Genomic DNA, 24,839 nt, shown 5'->3' on the forward strand with positions numbered 1-24,839 from the left:
TGAGATAACAAAAGACAAAAAAAAAATCACTCACTGCTCTTGACTGAATAACTTTTAATAAGGGTTAATCTGTATTTATATGCAGTGGCATATCATTTTATGCAGATTATGCAGTTATATTTTACATTTGATTACTATTTTTGTACCTGACAATCTAGTTTAGACCTACATGAAAATAAATGTTTATTTAATTTGTATATGTTTGTTCTGCTTTATTTATTTGTGCTTTTGCTCATAATTTGATTATTTGTTCTTATTTTATTACTGACGGTCTTTAACAATATAAAAAAATATATGAGTTAGGATTTTAGTTTTTAGAGTCATAACCTTATTTATTAAGCTTATATGGCTCAAAAACAATACTAGGCCTATTTTATTTTATTTGTCTTTTATTTGTATTTTGTGGTGGGGTCAGTGAAAATTCTGACAGGGCAAGTAAAAATTTGAACCCCTGAAAAATATCCTTAGCATTGAGCCCTGAAATATAGTATATATATTGTTTATATTTATTTGCCAAATTAATTAATTTATTGTCTATGGCAACACCACGTATCTGTAACACTCCCGCTCCGCGACACTGGTAGTTTCGGGAGCCCCCCCCCCCCCCCCCCCCCCAAAGCTGTAAACCTAGGGGAAACACTGTGGTCCCATAACTTATTTTACATTCAGGTGACATCAATGCAACACAAATATACTGACAGTGCAACTTGTCTTGAAAAAAAAGAGGTGTGTCAATTGTCTGTGCACAACAGGGTTGATGTTTTACAAGCTTTTTTAGTAAATAACACCAGGCGGAAAATTAATTGTAAAAATACCCTTAGGTCTTAAAGGGTTAAATAAACCTATATATAAATATCATTACTAATTTGGGCAAATACATTTTAAAATTGATATACACCCCCTTAAAACTCCCTTAAAACTGCACAACTGCAGAGTTAAAACATTAGGCTATTAAAAAAGTGATATTACATGCGTTTAATATTTTTATATTATTTATTTTTTACAAAATCACACTGGCTGTGGCCTCTGGAGAACCCAGAACAGCTGCTTGCATAAAGTTTAAGGTAAAAATAACTGGAATTAATTAGCAAACATTAGCATTTTACTACTATGCAATTAAATAAACTGTTGTAGTTTATTTTACTGCAATTAAATAAAAAGTAAAGTGATGTTTGCCTACATCACTTTACTTCTGTCTTTACACTGCAAAAAATGCTCTTCTTATTTAAACAAGAATCTTTTTCTTGTTTCCAGTCCAAATATCTAAAAATTCTTAAATCAAGGTGCATTTAGATAAGTAAAATGGCATAAGCCATTTTTCTTGTTTAGCCTACTTGAAAATAAAATCAAAATGAAGTGAGTTTTTGCTTAAAACAAGCAAAATGATCTGCCAATGGGGTGAGAAAAATAATCTTATTTCTGTTTGGGACAGAAACAAGATTTCAATCAGGAACAAGATTATTTTTCTCACATTGGCAGATAATTTTGCTTGTTTTAAGCAAAAACTCACTTCATTTTGATTTTATTTTCAAGTAGCCTAAACAAGAAAAATATCTTCTGTCATTTTACTTATCTAGTAAATGCACCTTGATTTAAGAATTTTTAGATAAACATAAACACAAATACTAAGTAAGAAGAGCAGTGTAGCCTATCCCTTATCTTCCCTGCTTCAGAGGGCTTCTGTCTTTTTTGACACTACAATTCGGCCATCCGTCATAAATAATCAGGCAACTTACACCGTGTCAACACCTGGAGCGAGCGGCCAAGCACCCTAAAAAATGAAAGCAATCCTGTCTGCGTTGGATGCGGCGAGAGGCGACGCAACACAACAAATTCCCCTAACGATAAACTGATCGTGCGTTGTATTTCTGACGCACTTCAAGATCGGCGGGGGGAGATTGATGAGGCGGACCGGGAAGACGCGGGGGACTTAGTTAAGTTTTTTGCGCTTTATTTGGTAATATTTCAAATTAATATTAATAAAATAGTATCAGTAATACATTTTTGGCGCCCCTATGGATGAGTGGCGCCCCTATTTTGCCTATTCCGCCTATGCCACGGGCCGGCACTGGGTGTTTGCAGCAAGTTTTGGTAAACAGTACAGCATAGTGTGCATTGATTATTACGTCAACCATACAGGATCGTATTATAATGGAGAGTGATGGAGATGCAACATTGTTAACATAATGTTAATGTTTTTTATTGTATTTAGCCCTCAGGTATTCCTTAGCCTACTAATTGGTCACACTCATACACATTGATGGTCAAATGTGACCATACACCTTAACTATTTTTTAATTGAATAAATGTTCTATATTTTAGTTCAATAAAAGGCTATTTATTGAATATTTAGAGATATTTTGGTACTAAATACTATTTGTGCAATAATTATGGTCCATTAATGACCACTTAAAATGTTTTTCTTCTAGTATTTGTATTATTTATATTACAATTAGTATAGTAATTAAGGTTAAATTAGAGAATTCTTATTCAAAGAGGCAAATTAGAGTCATTTTGTGGCTCGAAAAATAATAATTTCCATTTGTAATGCCATTACCCACTGGTGCCTTTATGGCTCTTTAATCAATATACATGTATCTAATCTAGTTGCTCAAAAAAAGTGCACTTAAGGGATTAGTTCACTTCAAAATTGATTACACTGTCTTTCTTTCTTCAGTCGAAAAGAAATTAAGTTTTTTGAGGAAAACATTCCAGGATTTTCTCCACATAATGGATTTCAATGGCAACTAACGGGTTGAAGGTCGGTACTTCCACCTATGTCATGGACGTCACATGAGCTTTCCGATGTGATGGCGTCATATGTCATGCAAAAGGAGAATACAGAAGTCGAGCATTTGTGTTTAAAAACTATATCTTTTGTTTTTCTTTTTTTTTTAAGAAAATGGCCGATCGATAGAGAAGACCCCTCGGCTGGATCATGCAGAACCCTTTATAGCCCTCCGAAGCCCTTTGAAACAGCACAAGTAAAGAAAAGGGGGTTTTATTCACCAATTCCTTATCCTCCACCAGTTTTAGTTCTCAACCAAAAGTTGTTTTTTTTCAGTGGATTTTATAAAAACAAAACTTATCTGCTATTTTCCTTAAAGGGATAGTTCACCCAAAATCATCATTTACTCGTGAGTTTCACAATGTTGAACACAAATGAAGATATTTTAAAGAATGTTGGTAATAAAACAGTCGACAGTAGCCATTGACTTCCATGGTATCCCCCCCCCCCCCCCCCTTCTATATGGAAATCAGAGGCTGTCAACTGTTTTATTACCAACATTTTTTAAAATATCGTCATTTGCGTACAACAGAAGAAAGACTCTCATGAGTAAATGGACAAAATGTTTGGTTGGGTGAACTATCCCTTTAAGATGTACAAGTTGTGCTCTACTTGGGATATAACACAAGTGCATTTAATGTAAGGGTGAAATTATCAATTCTCAACAAAATGATTCAATTCGATTTTAAACGCTTGTAAGATAATTCTGAAAAAAACTTTTCTTACAGCATTAAGAATATATTTTGATAATACAAAAACATGCAAAACAACAGAAAATGGTTGCGGTTATTTGCTCACGACTACTTAAAGACTATAAAGAAAAAGTAAACAAGGGAATTTTTATTCACCACTTCCTCCTTCTACACCGGTTTTGTTTAAATGTCAGCCAAAAGTCTATTTTTCATTTCAGATTGCACCTTCAACACAGTCAACAAGGTAAGCTTTTCTGTTTAAAGGTCATGCTGTGTGTAACAATACACACTGATTACAAGGGCACAAAAAGGTTATTCTTATTATTATTTAAAGTATTTATTATAATTATTAGAATAATTATATATGTATTATAATGTATTATAAAATACATTATTTAACAGACTAAACAACATAAAAAATAAAACCAGAAGAAAATAAGAAAAAGACAAAAAAGAGGGAAAGTATCTTTTGTTTTCACACTTGCAAATTCAAAATAATATTTTATATTCACTTTATAAAGTAATATTACGAAATGTTAGCTGAATAAATGTATTCATTTTTATTATTAAATATATATTTAAATTACAGTTAATTACTTCAGCCATTAATCGGTGTATGATTTACTTTATCGGTGTACCATACTTTAAGTGCAACACCCGAGTTAAAATGTACGGAGCGTGTCGTACTGCGGTGCTTCGTGAAAATGCAACTCTACGGCCATTAACGTTATTAAACATGATGTTTCTCATTCTCCATTACAGTTAAGATGGTAATCTTAACACATATAGGAATTGAACATATTATTTAAGTTAGTTAGTTGCCTTATTTGTCAAGATAAACGTAACGTAATTAGATACGATTAGACTACGTTGCACTAACATCAATATATATCGTTATATATTTAAAATGACGTTCTTATTACATCAAGTAGACAACTTGGACAATTTATAACAGCTTTTTAAAATATAAATTAAATAATAGTCCTTACCTTTGTCAGAAATCAGTCTGCAGCGAGGAACTCCAGTGCATGTAGCCTATGCCTCGTGCTGTGAGCTGCGTAAAGAACGCGTTTTAACAGGAAATGCTTCTAAATTAAAAACAACTCATTTGTATCATGTTGTATTAATTCAATATTCTCTCTAGTTTAAATTATTCAAAAAGAATAGCTAAATCCTTAACAACCACATTTAGTAGATTTTATTCCAGTAATTTTTAATTAATTTCAATGCAAAAAACTGTCAAAAAATCAAGAAATTAATTTTGTTAAATAAAGTTTACATATTAAATTTCATGAAATCTACAAACCCACTGATTGACTTTTTACAGTGTTGTAAACATGGAGTTAGAGGAAGAACCTTGCAGAATAAGAGATGAAGATACAGAGGAACAAACAGGTTGGTGTTTTCCTTCATTTGCTTTAAAGGAGACCTATTATGCAAACTTCAGTTTTACATGGTGCTTGCACATAAATGTGTGTCGGCAGTGTGTGTACACAAACACCCTATAATGGTAAAAATCCACCCACTCCTCTTTTTTAATCCCCATAAATCACAAGCAGTTTCTCAGAACAAGCCAATTGCAGTCTACCTTTTGTGACATCGCAAAATGCCTAGGCCCCGCCCACAACTGCTGACAGACTCTGCCCTATTAGCATTGACTCCGCCCTCAGTGAGCTGTAGACAGTCCACCATTGTCTATTTCTGGAGTAGCTGTAGTAGTGATAAGAAAAATGTCTCCGTTTAGTACTAAGAAAGCTGTTACGGGTGTTGGATGCAGCAGGGAAGAGTCTGAATTGGACTTCCAACAGTAGATGTGTTTATTCAACGAGGGGATTAAATAGTAACAAAATATACAACACCAACCACAAGGAACATAACATAAGAACGGACAAGGAGTGCAGGGAAGTGAGTCCAACATAAAGGGAGTGCTAATGACGAAGACCTTGTGCAGGAAATCTAGGGAGAGCGGGAGAGATAATGAGGAAGTGAGTTCAGGTGTGAGACAGGGAGGATCTTGGGAAATGGAGTCCGGGACAGGCATGGATTGTAACAAAAGCCAGGTGTGTTGTTGTTGGATGTAAGATTGGGCATAAGACTCTTCATTTATTCCCAGCAAAATTGCAAAATAATTAAAAAAATAACACTACAGTTTTTACACGATTTAGTCATACTAATCAAATGGTAGGCCTATGTTAGCACCTATTCAAAATAAGAAAAAATAAGAAAATCAAAATTGTATTTAGCTCATTTTGTGTGTGCAAATGCTATATGATGGTGGATTCGAACCCAGAACCAAACCTCAGACATGCTCTACTCTACCACTGGACCACAAATCTATGTGAAGAGACTTGGCTCAACAATTTTGTATTATGCTTATATTCCTTGTATTAAGGATGAAACTATCACGTTAAACATGACTTCCCCCACTCACCCACTTTTTAAAACAAAGTTACGCCACTGCATCGCATTATAGATAACTTTTGATTCACTATACGTTTATGTTGTTTACATTGTGCACTTACTGATGTTACTGTTGATTACCAACAAAACCCAGACATTTGATGCAGTTTCACTCACCGCCTGCAACAATCTGCAAATCCAACGGGCCTTTCGTCCCCTAAAATGCCAGGAATACACTGCATACACTGTTCCCTTACGCTGGGTTCTTTGAGAAGCTGAACAAGGTTATCTTTCCCTCACAACCAAAAACACACTTCTTTGGTGACATTGCTAAAAAATCCTTCTCGACTTGCGTTACAGGAATGATGGGCATGCTCTCTGCTGCTCTGGTCGGTGTGCGCGCATGCTTTTTGGGGTGAAGTAGACATACAAGGATTTTCCGCCCTTTGTGACTTCATACAGGACCATATTCCGAAAATTTCAGAAACTTGTGAGAAACCGGAAGGAGTATTTTTGGCACCAAAATACTCGGTCATACGTCCAACAAATTTTTTGAAACTTTGGCCATGTTTAGCATGGGAATCCAGCTCTTTAACAGTGTAAAAAAACTCAGAATGCATGAAATAGCATTAATTGCAGTGAATTGTTGAAAGTATAGCTATTCTGACATCTAAACATGCCATGCGCATGTGTGTTTATTTAAGTACTTAATTTAAAATAAGTTAAGACACACGTAGTTTGATAGCCAGGTCTTGTGTGTGTGTGAGACAGACAGGGTTTGGAATGTTACTTTTAAAATTTCACTACAGATTACAAAAACATTCTTTACATGCATGTATTTTGTACAAATACATGCACATATTTCATTAGATTACACAAGCTTTGTAACATAATCTAAATAATTTAGAATACTTTGGAATACTTATAAGGTAACACAAAGGGAATACCAAACATGACTTGGTTTTCCTCTGCATGTTATTTTAAACAACATCAGTTTTCCACAATATTTCTTGAAGCAAAAAATGCAGACAATCTTTAGAAGGAAAAAAATACTGATGCTCAAGAAGCCAACACGATGCATTATGATCTGGGGTGAGTAAACTTTTTGAAATGGAGGGTAAATTGTACTTATTTTTGTCTTCTGGGAAACATGTAGTTATTAGCTTCTGAAGGGCAGTACTAAATGGAAAAAATATGAAAAGAAGAGAAAAGAAAAAGAAAGGAAGTCTCAGAAAAGATATTTTGAGCTATAATCTCGCAATTGCGAGGAAAAAAGTCAGAATTGTGAGATAAAAAAGTTGCAATTACCTAAACAAATTAGGCTACTTAACATAAAAACAGCTGCTTCCGTTCATAGAGATTTTCAGATGATACATTTAAAAGTAGAATAACTGGTTATTGCTTTTCAGAGAAACGAGTATGAGCTTGTTTCCTAAATATCTGCAAACATATTATGGTATTTTTATGCTTTAGTACAGTCATAAACTTACATACAGCACATTGTAATAAAATAAATGAGATTAAAATTCAAAGTAATAACTTTGCTAATCTGATGTAACTGTAATTTGATTACCAAATGTAAATAATGAAATACAGTTACTCAAATTTTGTATTTAAATACGCAACTAAGTTACATGTATTTCGTTTCTCCCCAACCCTGGTGCTCAGTCATACAATACTACAATTATAATAAATTATTGAATAAATATTGAATATTTTTATTCTACTCTTTAATTTAATAAATCAAAATGTTTACAAATTAGACATTTGTGGCACCACCATCTTCACATTTTTGTACAATTCAACCTTTGGGAATGATGAAGAATTTTTTGAACTGACGTCTTTTATTCTTTTATTAAATAACAATGTGTTTGGTCCGCTGTAGCCTACCGTTACATGTGAAGTGTACTTCTTTTACTGGCTGATCTACAAGCCTTTTAGGAACTAGTAGGAAGTGACGTTGATAGTGTGCGTGCGTGCCGTTTCAACCACCGGTGTTGGCTACCGAACGCGTGGTGCATTCAGGACAGTCAAGATCGATTTTACAAGTAAGTATTGACATCTAAACAACACACATAAGAAAGAAACATTAATTTACAGGACCAGTGTCTCATTTAAAAGTAAGAAGGTTGCTCTACAATTAGCCACTACGCTCCGTCTTTTATAAATTATCAGGATGGCCTGCAATGACAGCTCAATGATTCATGCACTGTCAATGAACTTCATGCCATGCTTATAAGTTGATTGTTTTTTAATGCTCTTTGCGCTGTTGTTAAAATTGTTAAAACTAGAAAGATCCTTAGTTAGACAGTCACCTTGGTGATGATTTATGTAGGCGGAAATATGCGGACTTTACCTAATATTCTAAATGGTACTATTAACAATAATATAAAGGTCTAGCTTGGCATAACATGATCTGAATTGAACATTAATTTGTGCTTGGGTTTGTGTTCTATTAATTATTAGAACATAATGTAAGGAGGAATTGGATCATTTCTGCGCCACGAGCACATGGGCAGGAAGTGCTAATAATCTTTGACCTTCAAGTGTTCTAGAAAGAGTAATAACTATACTCGCCTTATATTCTTATTCACTACTTTACAGACAGTGAAAATGCATTATTATGTTGATATTCGTTCTTGCATGTGCTGTGATATGGAACTTCCTTGTAACCTTGTATTCTGGAGATAAGAATAACACTAAAACATATATTTTCTATTTTTATTAGTTCTCAGTGCTCTGCAAGAAGTGGTTTGTAACCTGATTTACAATGGAAATCCTTATGAGTCAGCCTTCATATCAATGTCTGATGCTGGCTGTGACTCTCACATGTCTTGAGCGATAATATCTTCATGCTTCTATGTCCAATTGAGCTTAAAATGCATTTAGGGTTGCATGGATCAACAATAAGGTGTTTTTTCTTCTCATTGGGCTGACATTTTGATAACATTGGACACCTTTGCTGGATGAATAAATACATCAGACAATGAGAGTAGTTTGGGGGAAAAAATATTTTTTTTATAATTATTTTTTTGTTCAAGGTTGTTGAAACATGTTTGATGTTGTTTTGTGCTCGATAACCATGAAATATCATTGCAGAGAGGCAAGGGTTGGGTTTGGCTTATAATTTATTTAGCAATGTCCTGACTCGTTCATTTCCAGCAAGTCTTAACTGATCAAGTCTAACCTGTGATACTACATGCAGTTGTAGTGTTGCAAAACTAAAAATGGCGCCAATTGTGCCTGTTGGTGGTTGCAGTAGTAGGAAGTTCAAGTTAACCACACGCAACAACTTCCTTTAATTCAACCCTTTATTTTTATCTTTCACACAACTGTAGATTCAGTTGAAGGCAGAAAAGGGATATAATAAAAAAGCCGCAAAACCTTTGCTGCAAAGCACGGCAAAAGTAAGCCGGGATTATGAATGCGTCAGAAAAAAATAGCAAGGAGACATTATAATTATGTATTAATAAACTAGTGTTTTCTGAGTCAGTGTCATCTGCAAAGATGAAGTTGATGATGCTGACTCTCATCTCCGCAGTATAGACGTGCCTTTAGAGTGAAATTCACCTTCTTTCATTTTGAATTTTTTGTTTTTTTAAGTACACATTTCAATCTTTTTATCTTTTTACAGACTCATGTCCGTGAGACAAGTAGCCTATGCTGAGTTTCGGTTCATTTTTGTGGCGCGCTCCAGTTCACGTAGACTGAGACGGCAGAAAGCTCATCCTGTTGGTTTTCTTTTGTGAATTTACACAAATAAAAGTAGACCCTTTGCAGTTTCAAATGATGCATTACTGTGTTTTGTATGAACAAAAATGACGGAGTATTTTAAGACCTTATTGTAAAGTGTTACCATTTCATATATAGGTATACAATATAAGTTGGCCATGTTTAAATATCTCCGCAGAGGCATTGAAATTAGACGCATGTGTATTGTGTATATATACTCTCACACTTGATTTGCTTTTTTTTTTTTGTTAGAACACTTCTATCTAATCAAAATAGCAAAATATGTTAAAGGGATAGTTCACCCAAAAATTACATTTCTGTCATCATTTACTCACCCTGAAGTTGTTCCAAACCTGTATGAGTTTATTTGTTCTGCTGAACACAAAAGAAGATATTTTGAAGAATATTTGTAACCAAGCAGATAGAGCAACCATTGACTACCATAGTAGTGAAAAAAATACTATGGTAGTCAATGGTTGCTCTATCTGCTTGGTTACAAACATTCTTCAAAATATTTTTTGAATACAAAGATTGTGGTTTCTCATTTGAGTTCTAAGAAAAAAACGGAGAACATCTCCTTACTGAGAACAACTAAAATATCTTTTAATCAGCAAAGCCGATCAATCGGTCAACCTCAATTTTTTTGTATTTTTCCCTTTGTATTTGTCACTCTTCCTTTGTTTAGTGTAAATACACAGTAATTCACAGTTAGTAAACATTACATTATCAACATTATATAACCTGCATATTGATTCCGATCACTGATTTAACTAGCTCTGGAGCCGCTGTAGAGGGCGTCTCTGGGTTTTGGATGCAGTTTGACGAATCAAAAGACTTGGTTTTTGTTCAGTGGACAAAACATTTTTGGACTTTGAACAAGAAGGGCTGTGTTTATGAATTCAGAGACTTTAAAAAGAGCTCTTTGTCTGAACTTGTGAGAAACTTTGTTGGTTATATCTCTTTCTTTTCAGATTCCATGGCAGGAACAATTGATCTAGCCAAAATGAAGTTTTCGAGAATGGTAAGTTCTGTTTTGGGCAACTTTGTTATCTTTAAATATTGACTTTGTTTGTATTTCTCTGGAATTTGCAGCCTACTTATTTTCCCCCTGTTAACAGGTAAGCAGTCGGTCATACACCCGGTTCAATCAATCTCAGAATCCTGATGGAGAGGGCAGCCGTGTGGAGGTGAAGCTCTCTGTGGAAGGTGAGGAGGAGGAAATGGATGGTACAGAACAAGGACACGTGCAACGTGACGCGTACATTAGATCCAGTCGTTCTGGGTCACCGAACAAGTGGAGGATTCTAATTTTCGGGGCTGTAATTCTGGGTTTCTTCTGTGTGGGTGAGTGTTTTTGTTGTTTATTCAGTTCTTTACTATATCCAAATGTCATTAAATATCATTCACTTATTATCAAAGAATAATAAACTATGAAATCCATTTAAATCTTTCCCAAATTCTGTTCTATTTTTTACTAACTTTTTATTTTTATTGGTTTAATTAATTTTGAACAATCAAAAAGAATGTCTAATAAATTGAATTAATAAAACTTAAAAAATGTAACGTATTATAATGTATTAAAATTGTATTAAATTAATTGTGCCCTATGAAATTATTTATTTGTTATCCTGTTTTGTGATTTTAAATACAAATGTATTATCAAAAACAATAGTTATCAAATTAATTAATCAATCTTTTATCAGTCTTTTCGCAGTTTAAATCTTTCACACAAGTTACATTTTTTTTTTCTAGTACTCGTGTATTTAAATATCTTTAACCTAAAATAAATGTTAACACTTTACAATAAGGTTGTATTAGTTAACGTTAGTTAATGCATTAGTTAACATGAACTAACATGAACAACACCTCTGTTCAGCATTAGTTAATCATTGTTAATAAATAATTAATTATTAACAATGAAATAAAAATCCAGCTTCTCATTGTTTGTTCATGTTAGTTATCAGTGCATTAACTATTGTTAACAAGATTTTAATAATGCATTAGTAAATGTTGAAATGAGCATTAACAAAGATAAATAAATGCTAAGTGCAGTTCATTATTAGCTCATGTTAACTAATGTAGTCAACTAATGTTAACAAGATTTTAATAATGCATTAATAAATGTTGAAATGAACATTAACAAAGATAAATAAATGCTTTTTTAATAGTGCAATTCATTATTAGCTCATGTTAACTAATGAACCTTATTGTGAAGTGCTACCAAATAAACATCATGTGGTTGAAAACACTGTACAGTTGTGATGTTTGACAAACACTGAACCCATTTTGTCTCTGCTTGAGCAGATTAGAATTTAGCAGTTGATCACATGACGCACTGAGCATTACAATCACACCGCCTCATAGTAATAAGTTATTATGAGGAGATGTTCTCAGTTTTTCCTTAGGACTTAAATGAGAAATAACGATCTTTGTTTTTTCGTTTTCTTTTTTCTTGTATCAGGTTTACTCATTGGATACTCTGTCCACCGGAAGTCTGAGTTGCCTTCCTGCCCTACGCCTGCCCTTCCAATTCAAGAGGATCCACAGATTTATGAGCCTTCTGCACCCTCTCTGGATTGGAGTGACATTGTCGAACTTCTGAACAAAAAACTGTCATCTAAAGCCATTAAAGATAAATTAAGGTATCTGTAAATAATTTAATATTATTGACCATTGTCAGTTTAAAAGTTAACACAATTGTAAATGTACAACCTTTTTAAAAATCAACTCGTTATTGTTCTTTTCTGACTTGTTCTGTTCTTCCATCAAGCGTGTATCCCCAGACAAACCTTAAAGCAGGATCATCTGAGGATAACAAATTAGGTGACGACATCCATAATCTTTTCACAAAACTGAACATGAAAACCTGGGTTGATGAGCACTATGTGAAGCTACAGTATCCTGACAGGTCAGTATGCACTCCAGAAACACTGTAGAATACTGCAACCACCAAGAATACCCTGGAAACTGCATAGCAACACACTAAGTAAAGTTTTAAAACCTTAGCAAGCACATTACAGCAAACTAAAACCATTCAAAAACACCTCAATAAAACACAAACAAACCTTTCTGAACACAGTAAAAACCACATTACAATATGCTTACAAATACAATACATGCTAAAAACCTGTTGGAACACAAACACTGAACACTCACCTTTCTGAGGTGAGAATGTGCTGGTTTGTGTGTATAACTCTATGCAATATCTGTATGCAGATTCATCACATTTAATGATAAACTAAATGCTGAAAATCATCTGCTAATGTCTATTGCATAAAGATATAAATATTCATGCATGTGAATAACTAGGTTGTAAATGCACTGTTGACTTGCTTTCGAGTTGTCACTGATCTGATTTGACCATTCCAATATGGCAGACGGCTTGCGTATAGCAGCCCATAGAAATAGACACTTGTATATCAATGGTATAAACTGCATAGTAATACGTTAACATGTACACAAACTAAAAACCCCTAGCAACACGTTAAAACTACTTGGAACACCTTAGTAACCGCAGTCATAGTTTTTCCATCTTCCTTTGGTTGCACTGTTTGTAATATGGACTGTTTTTAACCCTAAAAGCACCAATCCAAACAAAGTGTTGTTTGGTTCAGATGAGATAGGAAGTCCAAAGGGGTTCCTGGCTTACAGTGAAACAGGACATAAAGAGGTGAGCCTTCCTCTGCAGGAAACACTTGACTTTCTTTTCTTTCTTTTTTTTGAAAAAGTAATAAGCATGATTTGCTTTCTCAATTTTCTTAAACGATTGTATTCACAGGGCAGAGTGGTGTACGCCAACTATGGTGAGCTTGCTGACCTGCAGACTGTGAGCGGAAAATTCGGTGTGAATCTAAATGGGTCTGTCATACTGATGAGAACTGGAAAAATCAGCATGGCACAGAAGGTGACGCATGAGGAGCAGACCAATGCGTTCATTTTCTTTCTGACCTATTAGTGAACTATTAGTATTCCAGGTCTATTAAGACTTTTTGCTAGTGCTGATCAAAATATGTTTGTCACCATTTTAGGTTATGAATGCCGCAAGGATGGGTGCAGTAGCAGCTCTGATCTACCCAGACCCAGCTGACTATAAAAAAATGTCTGAGGATACTGAGCTCTATGGACATGTAAGTTGTGCAGAAGAATGAAATTCATATGGTTGTGTTGACTGTTTTGTTATTATGACTTATTTTAATTTAAATAAATAAATAAATATATATTTTTCAAATGGCAAGACTACAATTAATTTATTTTATAATACAAGTTTTTTTTTATTATGGCAAAGGCAATCTGAATTGCCTGTTAAATGTTAACTTGTATGATAGATTAAAAATCAGAGCACGAGAACCACGTGTCCACCAAAATCAGCTGAAAACGCCTTGCTGTGAGCGCTTGAGCGTTTTGGCAGAATTTTTTTTTTTCCCGGTTGAGACTCTTGTCTTACTAGTATCTAATTTCACAGATTGTTTTCTTTCTGTATTGATTCTATATAAAAATGTCGATACAGTGTAAAGTGTTTGCTCTTGGTTTAAATTATTCTGTTCCATTATTGTGCTTATTGTTGATGTTGTACAAGCAGAATGTGTCAGTTGGTTGGTGATGTTTTGTCCCGCCCCTCCTCCACTGTGATTGGACGGCTGGGTAAAAAGTGCTGTGTTTTACCCAAAGTTCTTCAAATTTCGGTGACCTGTAAAATACACAGAGCGCTCAGTGAAACGTGAAATAGACGCTCAGCATCTCGTTATGCTAATGGGGTTGTAAAAACGCGGATCTCCCATTGAAAACAATTGGAAAAATACGCCAGCCACGTAGAAAAAAAAAACCGCTTTGGTGGACACATGGCCTAAATGTATTTTATTTATTGTCTTTGTTGTTATTCATTCATTCTGGTCATTTAACTCCAGGTCCACCTAGGATCAGGTGATCCTTACACCCCAGGATTCCCATCCTTTAATCACACACAGTTTCCTCCTGCCAAGTCCTCTGGTCTTCCAGGAATTCTCGCCCAGACGATTACTACTAAAATGGCACGCAAAATCTTTGAGTACGTTATTGTTTTGGTTTAGCTTGATGATTTTTTTTGATCATTGTCAAGAAACATCAAAATGAATTGGTATTCTTTAATTTCTCACAGGAAAATGGGCGGAAGCAGCGCTCCTGAAAACTTTAAGGGTATCTTCCCCAGTTATAAGTTGGGAAATGAAACTGACAAAGTAGCCGTAGCTGTCAACAATAACCTTGTCGACACTAAGATCCATAACGTGTTTGGAGTCATCGAAGGATACGTGGACCCTGGTGAGTTTCTACATTTTGCTATAACAAGTCTATAGATCTGAATGCCTGTGGTCTCACTGTGGTTGTCTGAATCTGTCAGATCGTTATGTCGTGATCGGAGCGCAGAGGGACTACTTGAGCTGGGGATATGCAAAGTCTGCAGTTGGCACTACTCTTCTGATGGAGCTTGCCAGGGTTTTCACAGAGATGAAGAAAGGTATGTTCTTGTCTACCTGTGTTCAAATGCAGTCTGTCGGTGTATTGTCGTGGCATGCGTTCACTCCTTGTCCTCTTCACCTTAGATGGTTTTAAACCCAAAAGAAGCATTGTGTTTGCCAGCTGGACCGCAGGAGATTTTGGTAACGTCGGAATTACTGAATGGCTTGAGGTTTGTGTGCCAATGTAATCTGTGCTTGGCTACGATAATTGTAAGCAGTTTGTTTTAAAACACAGTTATGGTTTTGTAACGTGTTGTTTCTTATGTGTTAAACAGGGATACTGGGCATCACTGGACAGGAAAGCCTTTACTTACATCAGTTTGGATGACGCTGTTACTGGTACGTTTATTTACAGGCTTTTGTACACCCATTTACAATTTTTGTTTTGTCTACTAGGGTTGTCACTAGGGATGCACGATATGAAAAATTCTCACCCAATTCTATTTCTTTTTTCATCCATAATGTTTGCAGCAGCAGAAAATAAACGTTTTCAAATTACTTTGTCATTGATGGCTATAGACTTTTCGCTGTCTCTGGAAAAGTTTTAAAATTTTTCAAATGCCTGCTGAATGGGGACAATGACGCTCCGTGTTTTAGGCTTAGCTCTATAGCTGCTGCCGTGGCTGCTTCATATTCCTTTAATAATACAGCTTCGCCGCGATGATGCCCTAACTTGATGCCTTTTTTCATCCTCTTGGAATCCTTGCGGAATATGCTTTGCAAATAGCAATGGCATTGTCCTCCGAGTCCGCTGCCACAGAGAAAAAACTTCCAGCCCGGCAAAGTCATGTTCACAGATGATGTAATGAGCGCGACAAAGTCACTTGTCTTGCACTCAGGAAGCGGAATCTCGGATAAATCAGATTGATTGACTGAATACCAGCAAACGTACTCGGATCTAGTTATCCGATTTCTTTTATTTATCGGAGCAATAAAAATGACGTAATTTTCACCCATATCGCCCGATAATTTATCTGTTCGTTAAATATCGTGCATCCCTAGTTGTCACAATACCTTTAGTAATGTGTTGCAGTACCAAGTTGTATCATTTGTAGTGCTGGGCATCGATTACATTATTTTACTAATTGATCGCATTTTTTCTGTAATTAATCGCAAGTTTTTAATATTTTGATATTGTAATAATTTCAGTTACTCTCCAAATTAATGTATAAACAATTTAAAGACAGCATATTTTAAATATGTGTTGTATTGTCATGTTTTTATGAATGAAGGCCAGTATCACTGATACTAAAGTCTCTATGAAACATTAATGACGTTACATTACAGTATAACTGAAAGCTCCCAATTTCAACATTTATTAGGCTTTTAAAAAACAACTTTTAATTAAAGTCAACTTAAAACAATCTTTACATAAACCCAAAATAATAAATGTTATATTTACCCATGGCCTTCCCTGTTAGACATATACAGAAATGTAATGGTTATCAAACACCTTTCTTAACTGCATAAATAATAAATGAAATATAGATTAATCATCATTAAAGCTACAATTTTCTCTGTTCCCGTTGTTCTTTGATGAACATTAATGACAGGCATCATCAGTGCTCCTGTCACTTTAAAAACGGCCGCGGATCTGACGCGCTGTCCCGCGCATCTCATTTCCTCACGACTCTTTAAAGGTCCCATGGCATGAAATGTTCATTTTATGAGGTTTTTCAACATTAATATGAGTTCCTCTAGCCTGAATATTGCCTGAATAAGTGGAAAAAAATGTTGATCGGTGTAAACCCGAGTTCTGGCTGTCTTTCTCTGCCTTTGAGAAAATGACAGGCCAGACTAGCCAATCCTGAAGTCTCCTGGTTTGATGTCCAAGCAGGAACGGTTACCTCCCTTTCCTCCGCCCAGAGAATCTGGCACGCCCATGCAAACGCTCGAGAGATCATTGCTTGTGAACGAGTGAATGCTGGCAGTTTCTCAGTGTTTGGATGTACATATGAAAACAGAAGTCTTTTTTCAGTTCCTTCTGATCTGTGATCAGTGATTTCTGATGTGTAGCTAATTTTTTATTATTGGTGCACACGCAGCGGCTTCTCTCTCTCCCGACAGAACGGTGTTTTCGTGTTTTCTATCTTGTGAGTCAGTGTTTTTGTACGTCCTCGTCGCGTCTATCTGTTCTAAAATGTGCATACAGTCGTTTCTGCTCAACATCAGCAGAGTAACATCTTTAGAGATAAACCTCACTCACGCCGAAGCTCGGGCTGCACTGACTGGTCGGCCTTCAACATCACCGACCCCCAGTACTGCATCTGGCCCACAGCGGAGGCATCAAACGCGGCGCGAGATTAAGCAGAAGGGGGGTAAGCGTGAGCATATCCGGGCTAGGCTAGCCAGCTATCCCCACAATAAACTGGATTACATTCGATTACTGCTGTTGTGTCTTTGTTTGCGCTGTGTACTCAACGCGCGTCACTGCCGCTTTTCATATGATTAGAACATATCTAAAAAATAATGCTATAATCAACACTTACTCGTAACTCGTTCATCTCGACAGCTGTAATGGTACATTGCATGTGTTACAAAGTTGGTAATAAGGATGAAGACGGACTCGGTGTGACTGGGACTTGTGTTTATTCAGAACTCTCAGATACAAACACAATAAACTCTCGCTGACTGACAGCGCTCTCATAACTCAGTAGTTACTATAAATAACTTTGTTAGCAATCACTCCGTCTCTGGTACATTAGTGATGTCCGGTTCGGTAACGAATCATTCTTTTGAACCGGTTCTTTTTAGTGAACCGAATCAGTTCACCAAATCGGACTGAATCGTTCTAAACGGTTCGTGTCTCCAGTCAGCGCTGATCCATAATTTACTAAAGTTACTAACTTTCTGACATTAGTGACAGTCCCTCCAACTAGAAATAGACTAATAACCTGAAGTATATGCTGTAACTACAACAGTTCACTGAACTGAGACTGACAGAACTGATGTGAAGTGAACTCCGGTCCATCCGTCTCTCTGGCAGCAGCTCGTGCGTCGTAGAGCTCGTTAAACCACGCCCCCTCAGCTCATTTCAAATGCAAAGATGTCAGCCAATCACAACATGGGCGTTTTTACTGAAGTCTCACAGCAGACACGCCTCTTGAAACAGGGCATTCAGCCACAGGGCAAACTTCAGTATTGAAAAAATGCCTTTTATTTTTAAATTGACGTTTTATGATGTAAAAATCATACTAACAATATAAGTACACCTCAGGAAACATTTTAAAATAATAGAAAAATGCCATGCCATGGGACCTTTAAGTTAATTTAAGACGTTATTTAACTAATTTAAGACTCCTAATATGAGAACTCAAAATCCTCTGTGTTGTTGTTATTGTTTGATCAAGAGCAAAAGAGAACTCGATGTGAGCAGGAAACTGACGCGAGTCGCAGCCACACAGACAGGACACTGACACACACACACAAGACATTGGCAATGGCATACAGTGCGTTCTCTTGTGTCTTGTCGCGCTTGGAAGCATTTTAATGAATAACGTTAGGAGCGTGGTCATGTAACGCTAAGCAAAAATGGATATAAAAACGGACGCTGCGTTATTTGCGTTAAATATTTTTAATGCGTTAAGCTGAAAAAATGAATCGCCCGCGTTAACGCGTTAATTTGCCCAGCCCTAATCATTTGTCATCAGAATGTCATTACAGTTTTATCGTATTAACTCTTCACCATTTACACACAGATTATTATTACTATTATTAGCAGTCCAAGCACTGAAGGTACTTTTACAAAATTTATAGAAAGGCAAAAAAATGTTTGCGCTGCTTGTCAGTGAAACATTGCTCTGTGATCAGTAGTAAATGCTGCTCCATATGAAAGCACATGCGTCACAACATCTTTTCAAACATGAGAAGCATTTATGAAATTCTTGTCCAACAAAAGACGTTATATAAAGGGTTAGTTCACCCATAAATGAAAATTCTGTCGTTAATTACTTACCCTCATGTCGTTTGACACCCGTCAGACCTCCGTTCATCTTCGGAATATCTCGTGATCAATGCAATCCATTTTAATTGTAAGAATCTGCTGTAAATAATGCTGTGCTGTTTCCTGCAATCTGTGCATGTTTCATGAAGTTATGGCCAAAAATGGCACATGAAATCTATATTTGTTTTTAGTTAGCGCCTGTGCGCCTATGGAGTTTTATTGTTCATAACTCTGTGAGGAACATCTTGTGATCACCGTAAAGGATTATGTTGACTCGAGTTGACTCATTATAATCGTGAGAATCTGCTAAATAATGTGCCATTTTCTACAGTCCGTGCATGTTTCATGACGATATGAGTGAAAACAGCACGTGAAATCTATTTGTTTTTAATTAGTGTCTGTGTGCATATTAAGCATTTAGTGCAGACTCATCAGAGGGTGAAAACAACGTAACCGGAGCATGTTGGAGGCTTGATCTGAAATTTAAAATCTCTGATTTTGTATGCAAAAATTAGGGCTGCACAATATATCGAAATATCACAAATGTACATATCGATATATGCATATCGCAAGGGCACGCAATATCTGAATGATTTTAATAGGCTACTTCAACATTTTGAAAAGTGTATGTTTTAGGTCGACGCATATAGCAGAGAATAGACTGGGCACACGAGTGTTACTTATGTGACTTGCTTGACGTTAAAAAGAGTTATTAAACACTAACTTTCGAAAAACAACTCCTTGCAGTCTCGTGCTGTCTGCCACACACACCGAAATGTGCGCACAAGCCGTTCTTTTTCCGTGTCTTGTTACACACTCGAACTGTCAATGCTTCCTTTTCCCAGAACCGATGCTTTCTTTTCCCAGAAAGACTGTGAAACAACACACAAATGATATCATTGTTTTTAAATATTTTTTAAATGTATATATAATTTAAATAGATTTTACACACTTAAAGCAATATCGTATCGCATATCGAATATCGCATTATTTAACAAGGATCTCGCATATCGCATTTTTCATCAATATCGCATAGCCCTAGCAAAAATAATTATTGTGCTACCCATTTGGTTTGTTTCTATTGCCCCTTAAACCGAGATACGCAAATGGGATCACGGACCTGTAGGTCTTAAAGGGTTAATCAATCAAAACGTTTCCATTTTCTGTTTATTGAGGTACAGCCATAGTATGATGCCCATAGGGATTTCCTGAAGTGTCATATGTTATCGTACTTCTGCAGGGCATATTTATTTAGAGTTTCAGATGGAGCAGCATTTACTGCTGATCACAAATCGCAGCCTTTAACAAACTGTGCGGTTTAATTTCAATTAATCGTGCAGCTCTAGTATAAATTCATATCTCTGTTGTGCCTTTTTTGGAATTGCATGCATTTCTGTAAACCATTCATTAAACTCTTCCATATTACTGGAAATTCCAAGATCGTTGACTTTGTGGTAAAAACACATCATATTGGAAGAGATATATGGCAGTTATATCACCTAATGCATATTAGTGCCTATGCACTTTAGAAATTCTATGGTGCTCATGTGGCGGACAAGTTCGAGTTCCACTCGTCATTTGTAGGCTCTTTCCCTACTCCTCTCCCTATCCTTTAAAAAATTCTGTTTGTTTTTCTTAAATCACCAGGTGTGGGTTCCTTTAGAGCTTCTGCCAGTCCTTTGTTGCAGACCCTTCTGCAGAAAACCCTGAAAAAAGTCAAGTCAAGTTCAAACCTTCTCCAGAGTTTCAATGGTAGTTTAGATCTGTGAGTAAATCTGCTTTGATTTTACTAAAATGGATCGGAATATCAATATAATCATGATTGTTTCTGTGGTGATATGACATGTACATTCTCCTGAATCCATTGTTGTTTTGTGCTCAGTCTGACGACCATGCAGATGGATGATGGTGCATATCCATTCTTGGCCTTTTCTGGAATCCCATCTGTGTCTTTTAGTTTCACCTCTTCTCTGGTAAGCGTTTCTTTTTTTTTATGTTTTATTGGCATGTCAATTTGATCAAAAACAAAATAACATGATTTTAAAAAGTTAATTCATTGATAAATGAGCAATTTCTCCTGACCCTTACTTAAGGTCCACAAAAAGCCATTTTCTTAAAGGGTTTTGTTCACCCAAAAATGAAAAATATATATTATATTTATAATAGCAGTGAATGGCAGCCCCCCCAAAAAGTGTATCCAACCATTATAAAAGTAATCCATACAACTCTGGGGTGTTAATTAAGTTCTTCTGAAGTGAATAAGACTAAGACTTTATAAAGTAAAATATGTAGCCTCTCACAGTTCAAAATGCTTACGCTACGTCTGACGTCATCATTACACCAGTAATGCTTTTTTTTTTTTGGAAGTTGAAGGCGGTCTGCCGGAAGCTAGATATTTTACTTTAACTTGTTAAATATGGATATTTTTCTTTCAAAGCCCCATCAATTTGCTTCAGAAGAACTTTATTAACCCCCTGGAGCTGTGTGGATTACTTTTATAATGAACGGGTACATTTTTTTTGGGCTTCACATTTGGGCTGCCATTCCCTGCCATTATAAAGCTTGGAAGAGCCAGGACATATTTTAATATAACTCTGATTGTATTTGTCTAAAAGAAGAATGTCATATACATCTAGTATGGCTTGAGGGTGAGTAAATCATGGAACAATTTAAATGTTTTGGTTAACTATCACTTTAACATTCAAGCTTACCAACCCAGTGGTTTTAAGAGACTGACGGCCCTAAATGTTGCTCTGTTCATAAATGGCATACAGAGGTTTCAAAGGTTTGCATACAAATTTTATGATTTTCTTTCACCAGGCCACTGCTGATTATGAGTATTTTGGAACCGGTGGAAATGAACTGGAGAAAGTGGTTGAGCTGTCTTTGCTTGCTGCCGAGGTTGCTGGGCAGATGGCCCTCCGTCTCGTTCATGACCACATCATCAAACTGGACGTTACCACATATGACAAAGTGATCACAGATCACGTGAACAACATCATCAGTCATGTTAACAATCTCAAACTTGCCAAGGTAATGCTTTTTTTTTTTTTGCAATGAGATGCAAAAAAAACTTGAACCAGTTTTTAATCTTCAAAATAACTTCCCTGTTTCTCAAAATGCTTTCAACAGGTCGATAAAATTGAGTCTTTGTCAACGGAGTGGCTGATCGAAGCAAAGAGCTCCTTCGGTCGTGCTGCAGGCTCTCTAGCTATTGACATCCATAACAGCGACCTGAACAACGTTGAAATGAGTCGCATAATCAATAACCGCATAATGAAGGTGAAGTTATTCTCTTGGCTTTTCTAGGTGCATCTTGTATCATTGGCTGAGTCCTCATGTTCTTGCCATTTTCTTCCTCTTTTAAGGTGGAGCATAATTTTCTGTCTCCATACGTCTCAATGAGAGATGTCCCGTTCCGCCACATTTTCTTTGGTGATGGGTGGCAAACCACCACAGACCTGGAAAAGTACCTGGGTGATGTACGTGCAAAAAAAGCAACCCTAGACATAGACCAGGTCCTGAACAAGTTTGCTCTACTCACCTGGACCATCCAAGGCTGCGCCAATGACCTCGCTGGAGATATCTGGTCCTTAGACAACGAAATCTAAAAATTTTCAGCATTTCTTCAACCAACCTGACATCGGTTTTGCTTAAAAGTGCGTCTCGATACTCAAATATAATCCTGCCGCTATGAAGTAGATCTGATCTGATTTGATTTGGAACAATGAATTTTGACCAAGCATATCTTAAAAATGTATGATATGGCAGCTTAGTTACATAAGCGAAGTTAAATTGTGGAAGTTCTTTAAACATATTCAGAACTTTATTGAGAATACGTTATATAGATATCATTCTTATTGTTATATCTTGGTATATTGCATTTGTAAGATTATAATATCAAGTAGTATTATTGCTGGACTAAGGATAAATAATACAATTTTTAACCGATGAAGACATCGGAGCACAAAATTTAAGGTGCATTTCAGGTTCAAGTTGTCATTTCCAGAAGATGTTTTTCAAGTTGCATGTGGCGTAAACCTTGGCTGCTACTTAGGGGATTTTAGTCCCTTTCGCAGTTCATGTAAAACCCAAAACCCTCTGTGGCCAACTGAGGACCGTACTATATTTATTTCTTATTTATTTATCAGTGACAGTGTTCACTATAAAAGTGTCTTCTTTTTTTAAATTATCGGAAGCAGTGCCTTCCATAATTGTGACGGTTATACTGTCAGTTCTTAAAAGCAGCATCTGCTAACAGAAATGCATGTTACCAACAGCCGGCATCAGAAATGTCTCTTGTTACAGGTGCTTGAGGAAATGAGATCAAAAGCACCTGGTTCATTACTCACGGAGCAGTTCCTCTTCTTTAAAAAAAAAAGGTTCTTTTGTTTTATTTTTTTTAAGAAAAGCCCTAAATTGGCAAAACTGAAACCAGAAGATAACAGTTCAGGCTGAGTGAAGATTTTGAATGATGGTTTTTCAGATCTCCTTGTATTGAAGTACCTTTTTAGTTCTCGTTGGTCTGAAAGAATTGAATGAATTGGCATGGCAAAGTTTCCATTTTGACCAAACTCGTGGGCTCAAGTACAAGTGACAACAGCATTTCTCTGTAACATTTTATATTTCTATTCTAAAACCATTATCGGGAGCAGTGTCTTCCATAATGTGGAGTGTTTTGAAGGTAGTTTTTGCCTACCGGCGTGTATATATCGAGGGCAGTGATCCTCATATTTCACTGTAGGGTGGATCAAATTATCGGGAACAGTGTTTCCCATAGTTTATGTAAATATTTGTTTTTCATTATCATGTGTTTTTTGTGTGGCTTTTTCCTGTTGTTACCATTAAGTACTATATAATTGGGCAACTAGTCATCTAGTCATGACTTGTTTTTCAGAGTGAGTTTCCTTTCAGTGTTTCATTGGTTTCTTCTTTCAGATTTCTGTTCTGTTTCTTGTGATTTCAAAAAAATGTAATGGTCATTTATAGAGAAGCTCTTTCAGATTTATGCTTTTAGGTTGTGTAATTCTTTACCTGTTACGTTTTTTTTTTTTTTTTTTTTTTAAAGGCAGGTGTTAGGAAAAGAGGATGTGGTCGTATTGCATAAGGATTTGAATATGATATATGACTGATTAGCGTACTGCTGAAATTTAAAAAAATAGTTTCATGTTTGAAGGCACTTCTGACAAAGTTCGGTGGACACGTGTTGCATACTATTCTGAAACTCTGTCTTTTCTCCTCTGTGGCACTTACCAGAAACAGAAATTGTTTGATCTTTCATAGTAAAACTGTGCATGAATCAAATCTAAACATCACAGATTGTGTTAGAAACAAAGCAAATGCTTCAAGCCTCAAGCTGTATGTGGTCAATTTGTGAATAAACTGTTACTTAGACAAGCAGGGATGTTCCCCAAGTTTATGTGGATCAAAATAAAGAGCAGGGAAGTTGAAATTGATCGTTTGAATATGTACGAATGTGCTGGGTGATGGGGTTACAACCATTTGATTACTGTTAATTGTTAGCACTGACATCTGTGTCAAATCTGTCAACCTTAATTTGCTCCATAATAAACTCTAGCATTGCAAGTATGTTAACTGCTGTGTAAGACTTTACTGTTTTCTCACCTCACAAGACACAAAACAGATCTGTAATGAAAGACATTCAACATTTTTGTCTTTAATTTGCACCTGATAGTGACAAACATATATTTGTAAAACTGGGAGGGCCAAAAATTTGTTTTTTATTTATTTTTTATAAATGTTTTAGTAACTGTCAGTTGGTGGTCCTCGCA

At 35.9% G+C, this 24,839-nt stretch overlaps 1 protein-coding gene across 2 annotated transcripts; it reads left to right on the forward strand.

Annotated features, from left to right (window-relative positions):
• The first annotated feature begins 7,812 nt into the window (after positions 1-7,812).
• tfr1b (transferrin receptor 1b) lies at positions 7,813-24,641 on the forward strand. 2 transcript variants are annotated; one of them, XM_079806629.1, is made up of 18 exons: positions 7,813-7,928; positions 10,584-10,633; positions 10,731-10,956; positions 12,074-12,254; positions 12,383-12,520; positions 13,195-13,282; positions 13,391-13,516; positions 13,641-13,739; positions 14,517-14,656; positions 14,747-14,907; positions 14,987-15,103; positions 15,189-15,274; positions 15,380-15,443; positions 20,695-20,812; positions 20,930-21,020; positions 21,868-22,080; positions 22,180-22,329; positions 22,416-24,641. In XM_079806629.1, exons 2-18 carry the CDS (start codon positions 10,589-10,591, stop codon positions 22,656-22,658), a joined length of 2,286 nt encoding a protein of 761 aa, XP_079662755.1. In that variant the 5' UTR covers positions 7,813-7,928; positions 10,584-10,588; the 3' UTR covers positions 22,659-24,641. The 2 variants fall into 2 exon arrangements, with proteins under 2 accessions (XP_079662755.1, XP_079662754.1); XM_079806628.1 differs by lacking the exon at positions 7,813-7,928 and having other exon boundaries at positions 10,492-10,633.
• Positions 24,642-24,839: the final 198 nt, after the last annotated feature.

This window comes from Gobio gobio (genome assembly GCF_949357685.1).
Source record: "Gobio gobio genome assembly, chromosome: 23".
NCBI classification, from domain to species: Eukaryota; Metazoa; Chordata; class Actinopteri; order Cypriniformes; family Gobionidae; genus Gobio; species Gobio gobio.